The 14,567-nt window shown below is 36.7% G+C and overlaps 2 protein-coding genes across 2 annotated transcripts in view; one reads left to right on the top strand and one right to left on the bottom strand.

Annotated features, from left to right (window-relative positions):
- The first annotated feature begins 1,517 nt into the window (after positions 1-1,517).
- LOC124397373 (caspase-6-like) lies at positions 1,518-5,016 on the top strand. Its single transcript, XM_046866961.1, has 6 exons — positions 1,518-1,613; positions 3,704-3,744; positions 3,993-4,069; positions 4,163-4,347; positions 4,476-4,617; positions 4,787-5,016. The coding sequence occupies exons 1-6, from the start codon at positions 1,518-1,520 to the stop codon at positions 5,014-5,016; spliced, it is 771 nt and encodes a 256-aa protein (XP_046722917.1).
- Positions 5,017-10,752: 5,736 nt separating this feature from the next.
- The window catches only part of LOC124401894 (calcium uniporter protein, mitochondrial-like), a 23,843-nt gene continuing 20,028 nt past the window's right edge, over positions 10,753-14,567 (bottom strand). The window contains exons 7-8 of the mRNA XM_046874447.1: positions 11,088-11,204; positions 10,753-10,987 (exon numbers count right to left, since the gene is read on the bottom strand). Of these exons, the coding sequence (XP_046730403.1) occupies positions 10,895-10,987; positions 11,088-11,204 (210 nt within the window). The 3' untranslated portion in view covers positions 10,753-10,894. The remainder of the gene's footprint in view (positions 10,988-11,087; positions 11,205-14,567) is intronic.

Genomic DNA, 14,567 nt, shown 5'->3' with positions numbered 1-14,567 from the left:
GGAGTTTTTCCTTGCCACAGTCACCACGGCTGCTCATCAGGGATAAATGCACACCATTCACCTTGACTGTTGATTTCTGTAAAGCTGCTTTGAGACAATGTCTGTTGTGAAAAGCGCTATAGAAATAAACTTGACTTGACTTGACTTGCCTTGACTGGTGCAAGCTTAGCTAAACTGTAAATGTAAAAAAAAAAAAAAAAAAAAGCAGATACATGGTTACTGTATCAGTTCTTAAAAAAATAAGAAGTGAATAAAATCAACATATCAAAGATCACATCATTAATGATTTACTGTTGTTACATAACACCAACGCTTGAAAGTAACTTTCATTTTTACTCAACCCTACAGACAGTAGAAAGAAGAATATGGAAGTCGGAAGGAATGTATATACTGCAAAAAAATAATTTCTAATCATTAATAACATTAATAATATTAATGTTGTAATGCATGTGTAACATTAACTCCACATGCTATGTTTTCTGCTGCAGATTAAAATGTATAACTTACAACTATAAAGTAACTATACTGTAATATTGAGCAATTTAATATTTATAGCAATTATGAACCATTATAAATATTTTTAATCTAAAAACTATTATATTGAAATACAAAAGTTCAGACAACATTTTCTATGAAAACCATATAAAATGTAAAAATAAAATTTGTTCACTCTACCAGTAATTATTGTAGAGCAAACACATGACCACATTTAGTCCTCAGTTGCTGATATAATAACTTACATTTTTTGAGAATTGTGTTCTATTGAGATCACATTCTATCTATGAGATTTTGAAGTGTGCTTTTAGAGATTTGTGCTTATTCGGCCACAAGGGTGTTAGTAAAGTCAAGCACTGATGTAGGGTGAGGAGACCTGGAAGCCTTCCACTTAAGTTCATGTAAAGCATATCTTCATGTCACTTTGTCAGAGGCACTGTCATGCTGAAACCGTTTAAGGTATCCTAGTACAAGTGAAAAAGATAAACACTTTCAATTCAATCACATCCAAAGACATCTTATACAACTGCTTAAAATGACTTAAAGGTAAAACAACATATCTTTTTAATAGTCATTGGTGGATGGATTAGATTGGTGGAATTAGTGCTTGTTTAATGTTCTAATCCTTTAGGTCTAAAGAACCCAAGGCAAGGAAAATGTAAAGAAAAAAGTAAAGGAAAACAATACCAATTAATATATATGTTTTTTTTGTTTGTTTTTTTAGTGGGACCATCATTTTTTCCAGTGAATTTCTTTAGTAGGTGGTGCTATTCCAATGCAACATTTTCATTACATTTATGCCATTTAGCAGATGACCTTGTCCAGAGCGACATACAAAAGTGCTTTTAATCTCTATCAATAAATAGATCTCCACTGGTATGCTAGATTACAAACTTAAGGTAAATCAGCCTACAACTTTGTTGAGAGGATTTTTTTATTTTTTTGTAAAAGACAAAGCAAACCTGGAAAAGTATTAGTTTAAGTATTTCAGGAAGAGGAAGGTCTTTACTCATCACTCAAAGATGGCCAATAACGCTGCTCTTCAAGGAAAGTTCATTCCACCACCTCAGTGCCAGAACAGAGAAGAGTACCAGAACGTGCCAGAACAGAGCCTTGAAGTATACTTATCTCTTACCCTGAAAGAAGGTGGTACCAGTCAAACAGTACTATAAGAATACATTCTTTCACACTGCCTGTTAAAAGGTTGCAGTGAATTAGTCAAGTCAAGTCAAGTCAAGTTTATTTCTATAGCGCTTTTCACAACAGACATTGTCTCAAAGCAGCTTTACAGAAACCAACAGTCAAGGTGAATGGTGTGCATTTATCCCTAATGAGCAAGCCATGGTGACTGTGGCAAGTAAAAACTCCTTTAGATGTAATGAGGAAGAAACCTTGAGAGGACCCAGACTCAAAAGGGGAACCCATCCTTATTTGGGTGACATCAAGAGTTTGATCATAAATTTTTCAACTGTACAGAACACTGGAGAGTGAGAACTAACATGAGTACTGGAGTATAAGATTATAAGTAAATGTTCTTTCTACAGTCCATGTTATAAAAGTAGGAGCTACTGAGCCCAACATCTGTGATCATCACAGATCCAGCAACAGCTTCTCCATGCCAGAACCTTTAAACACTTCAGGAGGTCCAATGTCAAACTCCACACATGCAGTGGGAACCAATTCGCACTGGTCTGTCTCTAGATGGTTCAGGATGTTTGCGAGTTCGGCATCTACTTCTTTAAAGTCCATAATCTTCATGAGGTGGGACGTGACTGGAGCTGGCCAAACCTCAGGAAGCCTCAGGATGGGGAGAGAAAGAGAAGCAGTGGAGAGGAATTAGCGTAGCTGCTGTTCATGATATTAACAGCACAAGTTGATAATGTGCAGGTGATCAGATGTTCTGGAGCACAAGGTTATGATGTGATGTGTGTTATGTGTATGCTTTGCTAAAAAGATATGTTTTTAATCTGCACTTAAACTGGGTGAGTGTGTCTGAGCCCCGAACACTGTCAGGAAGACTATTCCAGAGTTTAGGAGCTAAATGTGAAAATGCTCTACCACCTTTAGTGGACTTTGCTATTCTAGGAACTACTAGAAGCCCAGAGTTTTGAGATCTCAGGGAGCGTGACGGATTGTAGCGTGTTAAAAGACTGGAGAGATACATGGGAGCCAAACCATTTAGTGCTTTATAAGTGAGAAGTAGTAGTTTGTAGTCTATTCGAAACTTAACAGGAAGCCAATGTAGGGACGATAAGATTGGGGTTATGTGATCATATTTTCTTGACCTTGTAAGAACTCTTGCTGCCGCATTCTGAACTAACTGAAGCTTGTTTAATAATGACGCAGGACATCCACCTAGTAATGCATTACAGTAGTCTATTCTGGAGGTCATAAACGCATGGACGAGCTTCTCTGCATCGGATATAGACAACATATTTCTTAGCTTAGAAATATTTCTATGGTGAAAGAAGGCTGTTTTTGTAACTTGGTTCATATGATTTTTAAAAGATAAGTTGCTGTCTAAAATAACTTCCAGGTCTTTCACTGTTGAACTAGTGGTTACAGAACATCCGTCTAAATGCAGGTTGAGATGCTGGAGCTTCTGTATACTAGTTTTTGGGCCGATGAGCAAAATCTCTGTCTTATCAGAATTTAAAAGTAGAAAGTTATGGGTCATCCAATCTCTTATTTCCTTAACACACTCAGTTATCCAGGTTAATTGAGCTGTATCGCCTGGTTTAGATGAGATATATAGTTGGGTATCATCAGCATAACAATGGTGTGAAGAAACACCACTCATTTGATCATTTGTTTACTGGCAGACTTTAAGTAACTTTTCAAGTTTTCATTTAATAATAATTCTTAAAATTTTATACAGTTTTGTACTTTATACACTATATGCCATTTAATTTTGAATTGACTTTTTATGTTAACTTCAATGTTAGAAATGTTTTAAAAAGGGCTGCTTTTTTAGTATATATCACCTAATAGTGACTTTTTGCTCCAGTACTTAAAGAAGTCTTGTTTCAGATGTAGATTGCTAAAATATAGAGCATCTTAAACAAATAAACTTTCTTTTGACTCTGATGCTGAATAATTGTGCACTATTTTTGCCTTGTGTATATTTCTGAGGCTTTTTATGTATTTTTAATTTATTGTAAAACAGATCCAACAATGGAGTACAAAATGAATCACAAGCTTCAAAAAGCGTTGGGGCACAAATAAAGACAGGGACAACCTTACAGAAAGGTGAGCGAAAACAAACATAAAAAAAAAAAAAAAAAAAAAAAAACCTAATATTTATGTACATTAAATGTGTATATTGATGTATAGAAGACACATGTTTATTTGTTCATGTATTCTTAAAATGAGCTTATATATTGCCAGACAGGACAAATCCCACAAATTCCCTAGCATTAAATAGCTTCAAAAAGCAAACTACTATACAGAGAACTATTGTCTTATAACCTCGGCTACTTTCCATTGCTTTCATTCAGATTTCAAGCCTTAGGGTTTGAAGTACACTGTCACAATAACAAAAAAAAGGCAGACGTGCTAAAGGAAATACGTAAAGGTACTGTGTATCAAACTTAAATGTGTTTCTTAGGACTGATTTAATTGATTTTAAAGTTTTTCATTAACATTATTAACTTTATTCAAACAACAGCTGCCACAGCCAACCATGCAGATGCTGACTCTTTTGTTTGTATTTTCCTGAGTCATGGGGATGAAGGGGAAATCGAAGCCTGTGATGCTAAGATTAAAATATTAAAAATTAAAAATATAACAGATTTCTTTAGAGGGGATGAGTGCAAGAGCCTTGTAGGGAAACCCAAGATCTTCATCTTCCAGGTGACTGTGTTTACATTAACATCATCATCACTTTCTCTTTATTATATAAAATACAGATATAAATAATATATAATAAATAATACAGATATTGGTGTGGATACATACTTATTGTATGCCCAAATCTACAGGCATGTGCTGGTAACAAATATGAAGATGCCGTGACGGGCATGATGGCAGGGTACAGTGATGATGAAGTGGTGGAGGAAGCAGCTAACATCTACACCATCCCAGCAGGGGCAGATTTCCTCATGTGCTACTCAGTAGCACCAGGTAAGTATAAAAAAGATTAATAGAAAGTCTGAATCACACACATCTTATTTTATCTTAAAAAATATATTTGCTACATCCAACTCACAGAACACCATCAGACTTAGGGCTTTATAGTGTATAATGGCTGGTCATATCTAAGGCTGATTTGATTTCTTTCTTCTCTAAACAGGATTTGTTTCATTTCGTAATGAAATTCATGGTGGGCTATACATTCAGGATTTATGTACAACACTGCAACAGCACGGTTCAACTATTGAGTTTACCGAGCTCCTAACATTGGTCAACCTGAAGGTTTCCCAGCATACTGCAAACGGGGATGGTTTTAAGAATGAAAAACAGATGCCCTGTTTCACCTCCTTGCTGACTAAAAGACTCTATTTTAGGCCCAAGAATTTGTAAAGTATTCATTTCTAATGTATTACTGTTCACCACTAATCACTTAACAATCAATAAACATTTTTGCAACAACATAATATATGATGAGTTACATTTAGCAGAACTCCAGAAGCTACTAAAAGACCACAACTACATATCATCATATGTATTCTGCTTTCATTAATCATTAGGCTTAGGTTATAATCTGCCATACATTCACCTGTAAATGATTTGTTATTCGTTAGTATAATGTATGCTAATGTGAATTACAGCCAGCACTACTGTTTTAGCTAAATCATAATAAAAATTCATAAACACAAGTCCAACTGTCGTATAGTTTTTTTACAAAGCTAAGAATTGATTTCATTTTCACTTGAATTGATAGCACAAAAGGCTTTTATTGAATGTATTTTGGGTGTGTATGAAAGACACACACTTGCACACACTTACAAACTATGTGTGCAAGTGTGTGTCTTTCATACACACACTTGCACACATAGTTTGTAAGTGTGTGTCTTTCATACACACACTTGCACACATAGTTTGTAAGTGTGTGTCTTTCATACACACACTTGCACACATAGTTTGTAAGTGTGTGTCTTTCATACACACACTTGCACACATAGTTTGTAAGTGTGTGTCTTTCATACACACACTTGCACACATAGTTTGTGTTTGTGTTTATAACTATTTATAATTAAGAGAACTGAATTTGCTTGCTCATGCTTCCATAATGTTAAGGTCGAAGCTCAAACTGGGGTCAGCTGTGAAATTTTTTACACAAATATCTGTACTTTGTACTTCTTACATTTTAAAATGAGGCTCGTTACTTCAGTTTTAATCTATTTGGTGAATCAATAATCAATATTTTTTCTTCTCATTTGGCGATATCAACCAATATCTTGTAATTGCGCAGCTTTTTTAATCTACCACACGTGTATAATTTCCTCTCACACACCACAGATGTAAGCTAGATTACGAAGCTAACAACGTGCAAGGCAGAAGGAAAAAAGAAGTCTGTGGTTAACATGAATGAGACAGAGGGAGTCCGAGAACAGAGACTTTCCAGATCATTTAATCATGATCTTTGTTCTGCTTGTGATCTATATGGTCGTTCTTCAGCTGGGATCATTCATTAAATAACATAATTTGAAATTCTTTTGTATTAATATACAGGGTTAATCAAAAAGAATGAACTGATATCATGATGCATTGCTTCAGTTCTTGGGCATCGTCATAGAATGAGTCAGTTTATTTATAATCATTTACATAAAAGTTGATTGTGAGTATAATACTTGTGACTTGGCTGGAGTTTTGTATTACTTTTTCTTAAAAAAATATTGCGTAATGAAATTGGTATATTCTTTTTGAATAACCCTGTATATATGATGTGAGGCCCAGATACCACTAAAACATGTAGTAGTCATGTTTTTATTTTACCTAAGTTCATGTCAGAGCCAAACCTCTTTACTGTAACTTGAGTGAAGGATATGTGTACTTTTGCCATCTCTGGAACCCACATGTAGAAACGAACTCTGGAAACGGACCACACAACGAACAAGAAGAGACTCAGACAAAAAAGGGGAAATAAATACACACAGGGCTGCGGGGCACATGTGGAAGCACTGAGATACTAATGTGAAACTCAGGAACACTCTGACGACATCTGGTGGGGGAAAAAGGAGAAACAAGAGAAAAGAAAAACAAGATCCTAGAAACCACCAGATCGTAAATAAAAATATGTCTGGAGTGAGAACAGGTTTGTTTAAAAGGTTTATTGATATAGATATATATATATATATATATCACAACCAGAAACACATGTATGCATGCTGACTGACAGTTATGTTATTTTTTTATTTCATATAGTCTTTCAATGCAAAACGTATACTGTGGGAAAAATTATAGAGCACAAATCCAGATTTCACAGGGTTTTGTTACAAAGGGATTCATTAATTAGGGATACATTTTTTACTTAAATTGTGGTGGTACAAAGGGCCTCATATTTACGCATATTTGAGTTAGCTAGGAAAAATATCTGCTCTGTAGATGTCATATCAATAAAGATTTGCAGACATTACATCACACCAAAATGTTTGGGCAAAGCATTTAATTCAACTAATCCCAGATGCTTTTTTTCACTCTCCGGTTGAACTCATACTGAACCATCTCAACTGGATGTGGATTGTGTGACCCTGGAGGCCAGATCATCTGATGCAGCACTCTATCACTCTGCTTCTTGGATGAACAGCTCATACATAACACAGAGGTGTGTTTGGGGTCATTGTCCTTTTGGAAAACAAATTACGGTCAAACTAAGTGCAAACCAGGTGGGATGGCATGTTGTTGCATAATGGTAGCTATTCTGGTTAAGGGTGGACTTAATTTTGACTAAGTCACCAACAGTGTCATCAACAATGCACCACACACCATCAAACCTCCTCCTAGATTCGTTACAGTGGGAACCAGGGATTCAGGAACCGTCCATTCACCCTCGGTATGTCTAATATTGACATGGCGGTTAGAACCAAAAATCAATCAGATTTGGACTCTTTAGACCAAATGATTTTGCAGCAAAGGTAACTCTTGTACTTCCTTTCCTGTGGTGGTCCTCATGAGAGCCTGTTTCATCATAGCATTTGATGGTTTTGGTGAATGCACTTGGGAATACAGTACTTGGGAATTAAAGTTCTTGAGATTTTTCAGATTGACTGGCCTTTTTTTTAAGTAATGAAAGACTGTCTTTTTTCTTTATTTAACTGAGTGTTTTTTGACTTAATATTGATTTGTTCAGTACAGTTGTTGTAGCTTTGTAGGCGCTCTCACCCTTTCCTTTACACAAGACAACTAGGGGTTTAAAGCACATTAAGAAGGCAAGAAATGTATAAATGTTACAAGGCACAACTGTAAATTTAAACATATTACATATGACAATCTCGTGAATCTGATGAGAGAACGTCATGAGTTTGCCAAGCTGTCACCAAAGCTAAATTCAGCTATAACATATAAAACATATTCTTTATTGTTTAATACTTTTTTATTTACTACATAATTCCATCTATGTTCTTTTGGATGTCTTCAATATTAATGTACAATAAAACTAAAATAATAAAAAGAAAAAACATCAAAGGAGAAGGTGTGTCCAAACTTTTGACCTGTGCTGTACATATTCTTTTATTTATTTCTGTTCATGTCTGCTGAAAGTTATTTAACTTGGAAACATCACAGTTTTGTTGGCTCTAAAAAACATTTTATTGAGGGTTTTCTAGCATTTAGAATTTTTTGACTGGTTGTCTGATTGCTGTGGACTTTGTTACTGAGTCAACATTTTAATTACTTCGGTTCAAAGTGATAAGAAAGAAGTAACAAAATGACTGTGTGCTATTCAGTTTAAACATTACATTAAAATACTACAGAATTTGATCCTTCGCCCTTAATAACACTTGATATGGCATTGATATGATTTGTGGATAAATATATTAATGAACAACTTTGAAAATTAAATGTGATATATAGCACTACATAGTGTATATAGAACTTAGCTTTATGTTCCTTAATGATACTTAATGTCTAATTTATATTTAGTTACAAACACAAAGTTAATTATGTTTTAAAAGGTAATTATTATATTACATCCTGCCAATTAAAATGTTTTTAACTGTTAATAGCTACTTAAAGTTATTAAGGTGTTACATAATAAGAGAAGACATATAAGTGTTAATACTTCTTGTTTAAAAGTGCATTTATTATATATAATAAAATGTATTTGTTTTCTGTAAAGCATTCTGTAGTTTTATTGACAGTTAAAATGCAGCTAATGTGTAGTTTAAAATGACTAATTAAAAATAGTAATGTGCAAGTGTGTGTTTTTATGTAAACATTAAACCATTGTTACCTGGATATTTGCTTTTGGTTTAGTTATGGGTGTAAAGCTTAGTCAATATCCTGGTCTATTATCATAATAAAACATTTTCTTATCTGTGTAAGATTAGGGCAAGCCACCTGCCTGTACCCTGGAAAAAACAGGTTCTATTACGTTATAAATGAACTAAGAAATGTTTTAATTAAATATGCATCACTTAATTTTTATTTAATTAAAAGTACATTAAAAAATCAACTTAACAAAATACATTTAATTAATTTCCAACCCCAATTCCATAAAGTTGGGACACTGTAAAATGTAATTAAAAACAATAAAATGATTTGCAAATTAAATAGACCCATATTTCATTCACAATAAAATATAGAAAACATCAAATGTTTAAACTGAGGAAATGTACCAATTTAAGGAAAGAATAAGGCCATTTTTTATTTGATAGCTGCAACATTTTTTTTAAAAAGTTGGGACAGAACAACAAAAGTCTGTTATTAAAATGAAACAGTTGGAGAAAAATTTTGATAATTGACAACAGGTCAGTAAGATGATTGGGTATAAATAATGTATCTTAGAAAGACAAAAGTCTCTCAGAATTAAAGATGGCCAATCTGTGAAAGTCTGTGTCTACAAATTGTGGAAAGAAATTAGAATAATGTCCCTCAACATAAGATTGCAAAACAGTTGAAAAGATAATAATTTACAGTACATATCAAAAAGTTTCAAAGAATCTGGAGAAATCTCTGCGCACAAGGGACAAGGGAAAAAAATCAATCTTCAGGCCGTCAGGGACACTGCATTTAAAACAGTCATGTTTCTGTAATAGACATCACTGCATAGGCTCATTAACACCTTCAGAAATCATGGTCTGTGAACAGTTTTCTATGTCATCCACAAATGCAAATTAAATCTCGATCATGCCTAGAAGGCGGCATGCGTAAACACGATCCAGAAACACTGACATATTCTCTTGCCAAAGCTCATTTAAAATGTACTGAGGCAAAGTGGAAATGGTTCTGTCCAGGTGCTGAACTGACCTGCCTGCAGTCTAGACCTTTCATGATTTGAAAACATTTGGCACATCATGAAATGAAGAATACAACAAAGGACATCCAGAACTGTTGAGCATCTGATCTCCTCAGTTTCCAGATGTATGTGGACAAAAGACAAGACGCTAAACTGTGGTAAGCATGGCCCTGTCCTAACCTTTTGAGAACTGATGCAGCTATCAAATTCAAAATGAACTAATATTTTCCTTAAAATGGTATAAATTCCCAGATTAAACATTTCATGTTTATTTTATTGCAAATGGAATATAGATTTATTAAAAGAATATGGGTTTAAAAAATATCTATTTTTAGTTTTGAAAAAAGTTTTATAATTCCTTCCAAAAAATTTTTTTTCCTCTATAAAAAAAAACTGCTTTGAATATAAGTGGCCATATTATTAAAAACAATAACACATACTGGAAAGCAGACTGCTCAGAAAGAAAGAAAGGTGCTTTATGCTTGACACTTAATAGCACAGTAAAATTCTTTCTTTGCATATCCCAGCAATGTTAGGAAGCTGGGATCAGAGTGCAAGGGTCAGCCGTTAAACAGTGCTCCTGGAACACAGAGTGTTAAGGGCTTCGCTCACAAGGGCTCAAAGGGTGGTAGATTGGTGACCCCGGGGCTGGAATTGCTGACCTTCTGATTAGTAATCCAGAACCTCAACAATTGAGCTACCACCTCCCCCGAGCATATCCTTATATTATCCAAGATTCATGACACATAATCCTGGATAAGGATGAATTCAAGGGAAGTGAATGCTTATGCAAAGACACGGTACTTACTACAAGTGGTCACAAATGTCAAATGTAAAAAACAAATAGTATACAGGAAGAATGGAAGTAGAAGGCTTTATTTTAATATTTAGTTATTCCAAAAAATGTTTATTACTGCAATAAATATGGTGTTTTCTAAATGCAGGCCATGAAATAATATCTGTAAACAGATTTAATGAACACCAGTATTAATTGTATAATGTTCACGGAAGTGCAGCATTACGGTTGGGCTCAATTTGTTCCACTGGTATTTGAAGTTGATTCGGGTTGCGCAAACGCCTCAAGTCTTCCTCTACCTAAAAAAAGAGAACAAACAACAATAAAAAAAATTATTGATTAGAAAAAAGTTTTGAAAATTAAACAGCTCATTTGAAATTAGCTCCAAAATCAACGTACCAAAGCCAGCTCGTCTTTGAGCATATTATATTTCTCCACGTTAAATTTCTGTCTTCTGGCACCTTTGTAGAAGTAATGCAGGAACTGTCTGTCTTTTGCATCTGGATAAACATAGTCCTGTAGGAGAGAATCCCATATCATACATTTTACCGCCATTTGTTAAAATTTATAAGATTTAGGCTTTAGTAGTGTATATTGTGAAAAATAAATCCCATATGAACAATTTTTATTATAATTTATATCATACATTACATTAGAAATCTAGCCTAATCTTCCCTTTCAGGAACTCGAGCTGCGTTGAAACGCTTTGGGAATGCTTCGCGTTGTCCACGCTCTGAATCAGGTGTGATTCAGAGTGGCCGAGGCAAAGCGGCGCCGGAAGTCGTGGGGCTCACAGATCTAGCAGAAGACACAGAGACTTATGAGTCCTCTCTGGCCTCTCCTGCCGGGTCGAGCGTTCATTCGACGCACGCCGTTTTCTTCTGAGTAGCGTGGTGCGCCATATTTTTTCCTCTGAGAAGGAAGAAATTTGGGGGGCTAGCAAGCCCACTGATTTCTCACAGCCTGTGCTGTATGAGGAGCTCCTGGAGGTAGCGACGCTGACCATGTCCAAGCTAGAAATAGCAGTGGAAGCAGTGCACGCCCAGTGAGCTTAATGAGCGTTTTCTGCGCCCCGCGTCACAGCCTCTACACCGGGGCCTACCATTCTTCCCCGACCTGCACACCGAGATGCCCAGGTCCTAGGAGACCCCTTACACGGCCCGTACCTTTTCCCCACGAGCAGGATTCAAGGAGCGCGGCTATGGGGTGATGCTTAGGTGCAAGAGACGCTAGCTAGCTATCTCTCTCCCGGTATAGCATTATCGCTAAGTCACTAAGCACTAAGGTACTGCCTACTAAACCATTGAGACAGTCCTTGTAGGCAAGGCTTACGCAGCAGCGGTTCAGGCTGTGGGTTGCCTCCACAAGATGAGTGTGTTGCAGGCATACCAGGCTGACCTGCCACAAGAGATGGATGAGGGATTCAGGTCTGGGGCTGACAATTTGACAACTCCGCGCGTTTCTCTGCCCAGACCCAGTGCACCTACAACTCCGGCACCGGTGCAACACGGACCCTGGATGCGGCAGCAGCGGAAGAGACAAGCCAAGCCCCGGTCGAGGACGTCTCCCCCGCCACCACTACGGGCCTTCGAGATCTCGACCAAGAACCGCTTCGCCCCTCTCCGCGAGACGGAACGCGACACTGTGATTCTCTGAGATTCCATTGTCCGCGCTACCAGAGCCAAAGGTAAGGTGCACACTCGCTGCTTTCCTGGTGCTCGTGTTCTCGATGTCGCTGCGCAGGCACCCGCGATCCTGAACGAGAACTTCGGAGCGGTTGTTCTCCATGCTGGAGCGAACGACAACAGGCTGAGGCAAACGGAGATCTTAAAGAGGGATTTCAGGATCCTGGTGGAGACGGTACGCAGCACATCGCCCACAACAAGGATCATAGTGTCAGGGCCTCTTCCCACTTACCAGCGAGGGGCTAAGAAGTTTAGTATACTTTTAGCTCTAAATGAATGGTTTCAGTCATGGTGTCGAGAACATAAACTTCTCTTTGTTAATAACTGGAACTGTTTCTGGGAGCGTCCTAGGTTCTTCCGCCCTGATGGCCTGCACCCCAGCAGAGTTGGAGCAGCAGTGCTATCAGATAACATCTCTAGGATACTTCACACCACAGACATCAGGAAATCTTCAACTATGAGAACACGCATACTACAGACCAAATAGTTACAAGTGAGCACACAGCCCAGTTTATAGAAACCATATCTATTTCTTATATAGTAAAACCAAAAATTAAATACACAAGATCCAGAAATAATCTTATTACAGTTAAAACTGAAAAATGCCAGATAAACAATCAACGAAGTTCTAAAGTTTGGTCTTTTAAACATTAGGTCACTTGCACCCAAAGCACTGATTATAAATGACATTATCACAGATAATAATCTCGCTGCACTCTGTCTCACTGAGACATGTATTAAACCAGGTGATTATATGGGCCTAAATGAGTCTACACCATCAGGATATGTTTATAAGCATGAGCCCCATCAAACTGGTCGTGGGGGGGGTGTAGCTATCATTTATAGTGCCTCTCTTAATGTTAGTCAGATATTAGGATTCAGCTTTAAATCATTTGAAGTGCTCGTTCTTAAAGTTGTACTTTCAGACATGCATAGAAAACTCGCTCTGGTAACAGTGTACAGACCCCCCAGGGCCCTATGCTGATTTTCTTCAAGAGTTTGCTTGTTTTCTATCAGATCTCTTGATCAATTTTAATAAAGTGCTGCTTGTAGGAGATTTTAACATTCATGAAGATGATGTAAACGATGCTCTAGGATTATCATTTGTCAACTTATTAAACTCTTTTGGGGTTAAACAAAACGTCACCAGACCAACTCATCGCTTTAACCACACATTAGACTTAATAATATCCCACGGAGCAGACGTCACTGATATAGATATTTTACCTCAGAGTGATGACATCACAGACCATTACCTCATACTGTACACACTACCAGTAGAGCAGATTAGCTGTGTTTCACCACGTTATCGACTTGGTAGGACTATTGTTCCAACCACTAAGGACAGATTCATAAATAACCTGCCCGATTTATCTCAATTTCACACTAAACCCATGAATGCTAATAATCTTGATGAAATAACTAACAACATAGACCTTATCCTCACTAGCACATTAGACACCGTTGCCCCCATCCGGTTAAAAAAGGTTAGAGAACAAGCACCTGCACCTTGGTATAATAGTCATACGCATGCCCAAAATTAGAGGTATTTAGAATTGCGTATAAAGACAGTATGCTCAGCTACAGACAGGCGCTAAAAGCTGCTAAAGCTGAACACCTGAGCAAACTCATAGAAATTAACAAAAACAATCCCAGATTCCTTTTCAGTACAGTAGCTAAACTAACTACAAATCAGGGCTCTGAAAATTGTGTTCCATCACAGTTTAGTAGTGAGGACTTTATGGATTTCTTCATTGAAAAAATAGATAAAATTAGAAAAACAATTGTGGCAGTTCAACCTCTGACAGCATCTCCTGAGACAGTGTTACCTTCAACTCCACAACTACACTGTTTTACATGTATAGGACAGGAAGAGCTGTATAATGTTATTGCCAAAGCTAAAACAACAACATGTCGGTTAGATCCAATTCCTACTAAATTACTGTAGGAAGTGTTATATACAACTGGTGAACCTCTTCTCAATATTATTAAACTCCTAACTATCGTTAGGTCACGTCCCTAAATCCCTCAAGTTAGCAGTTATTAAGCCCCTCATTAAAAAACCTAATCTGGATCCAAACACGCTATCGAATTACAGACCAATTTCAAATCTCCCATTTATGTCTAAGATTTTAGAAAAGATTGTCGCTGCCCAGTTATGTTTCTACCTGCAAGAGAACAATATCTTTGAAGA

The sequence above is a fragment of the Silurus meridionalis genome, chromosome 2, assembly GCF_014805685.1.
Source record: "Silurus meridionalis isolate SWU-2019-XX chromosome 2, ASM1480568v1, whole genome shotgun sequence".
NCBI classification, from domain to species: domain Eukaryota; kingdom Metazoa; phylum Chordata; class Actinopteri; order Siluriformes; family Siluridae; genus Silurus; species Silurus meridionalis.
Note: the sequence above shows the minus strand (reverse complement) of the source record. Positions and strands in the feature narration are given on the sequence as shown.

Bases quoted from the DNA above. Each gene is read 5' to 3' on its own strand.
- LOC124397373 (XM_046866961.1), top strand. From the start codon at position 1,518: ATGGCCAATAACGCTGCTCTTCAAGGAAAGTTCATTCCACCACCTCAG. The intron at 4,070-4,162 runs GTACTGTGTATC...TTCAAACAACAG, and splicing joins GCTAAAGGAAATACGTAAAG to CTGCCACAGCCAACCATGCA. The intron at 4,348-4,475 runs GTGACTGTGTTT...CCAAATCTACAG, and splicing joins CCAAGATCTTCATCTTCCAG to GCATGTGCTGGTAACAAATA.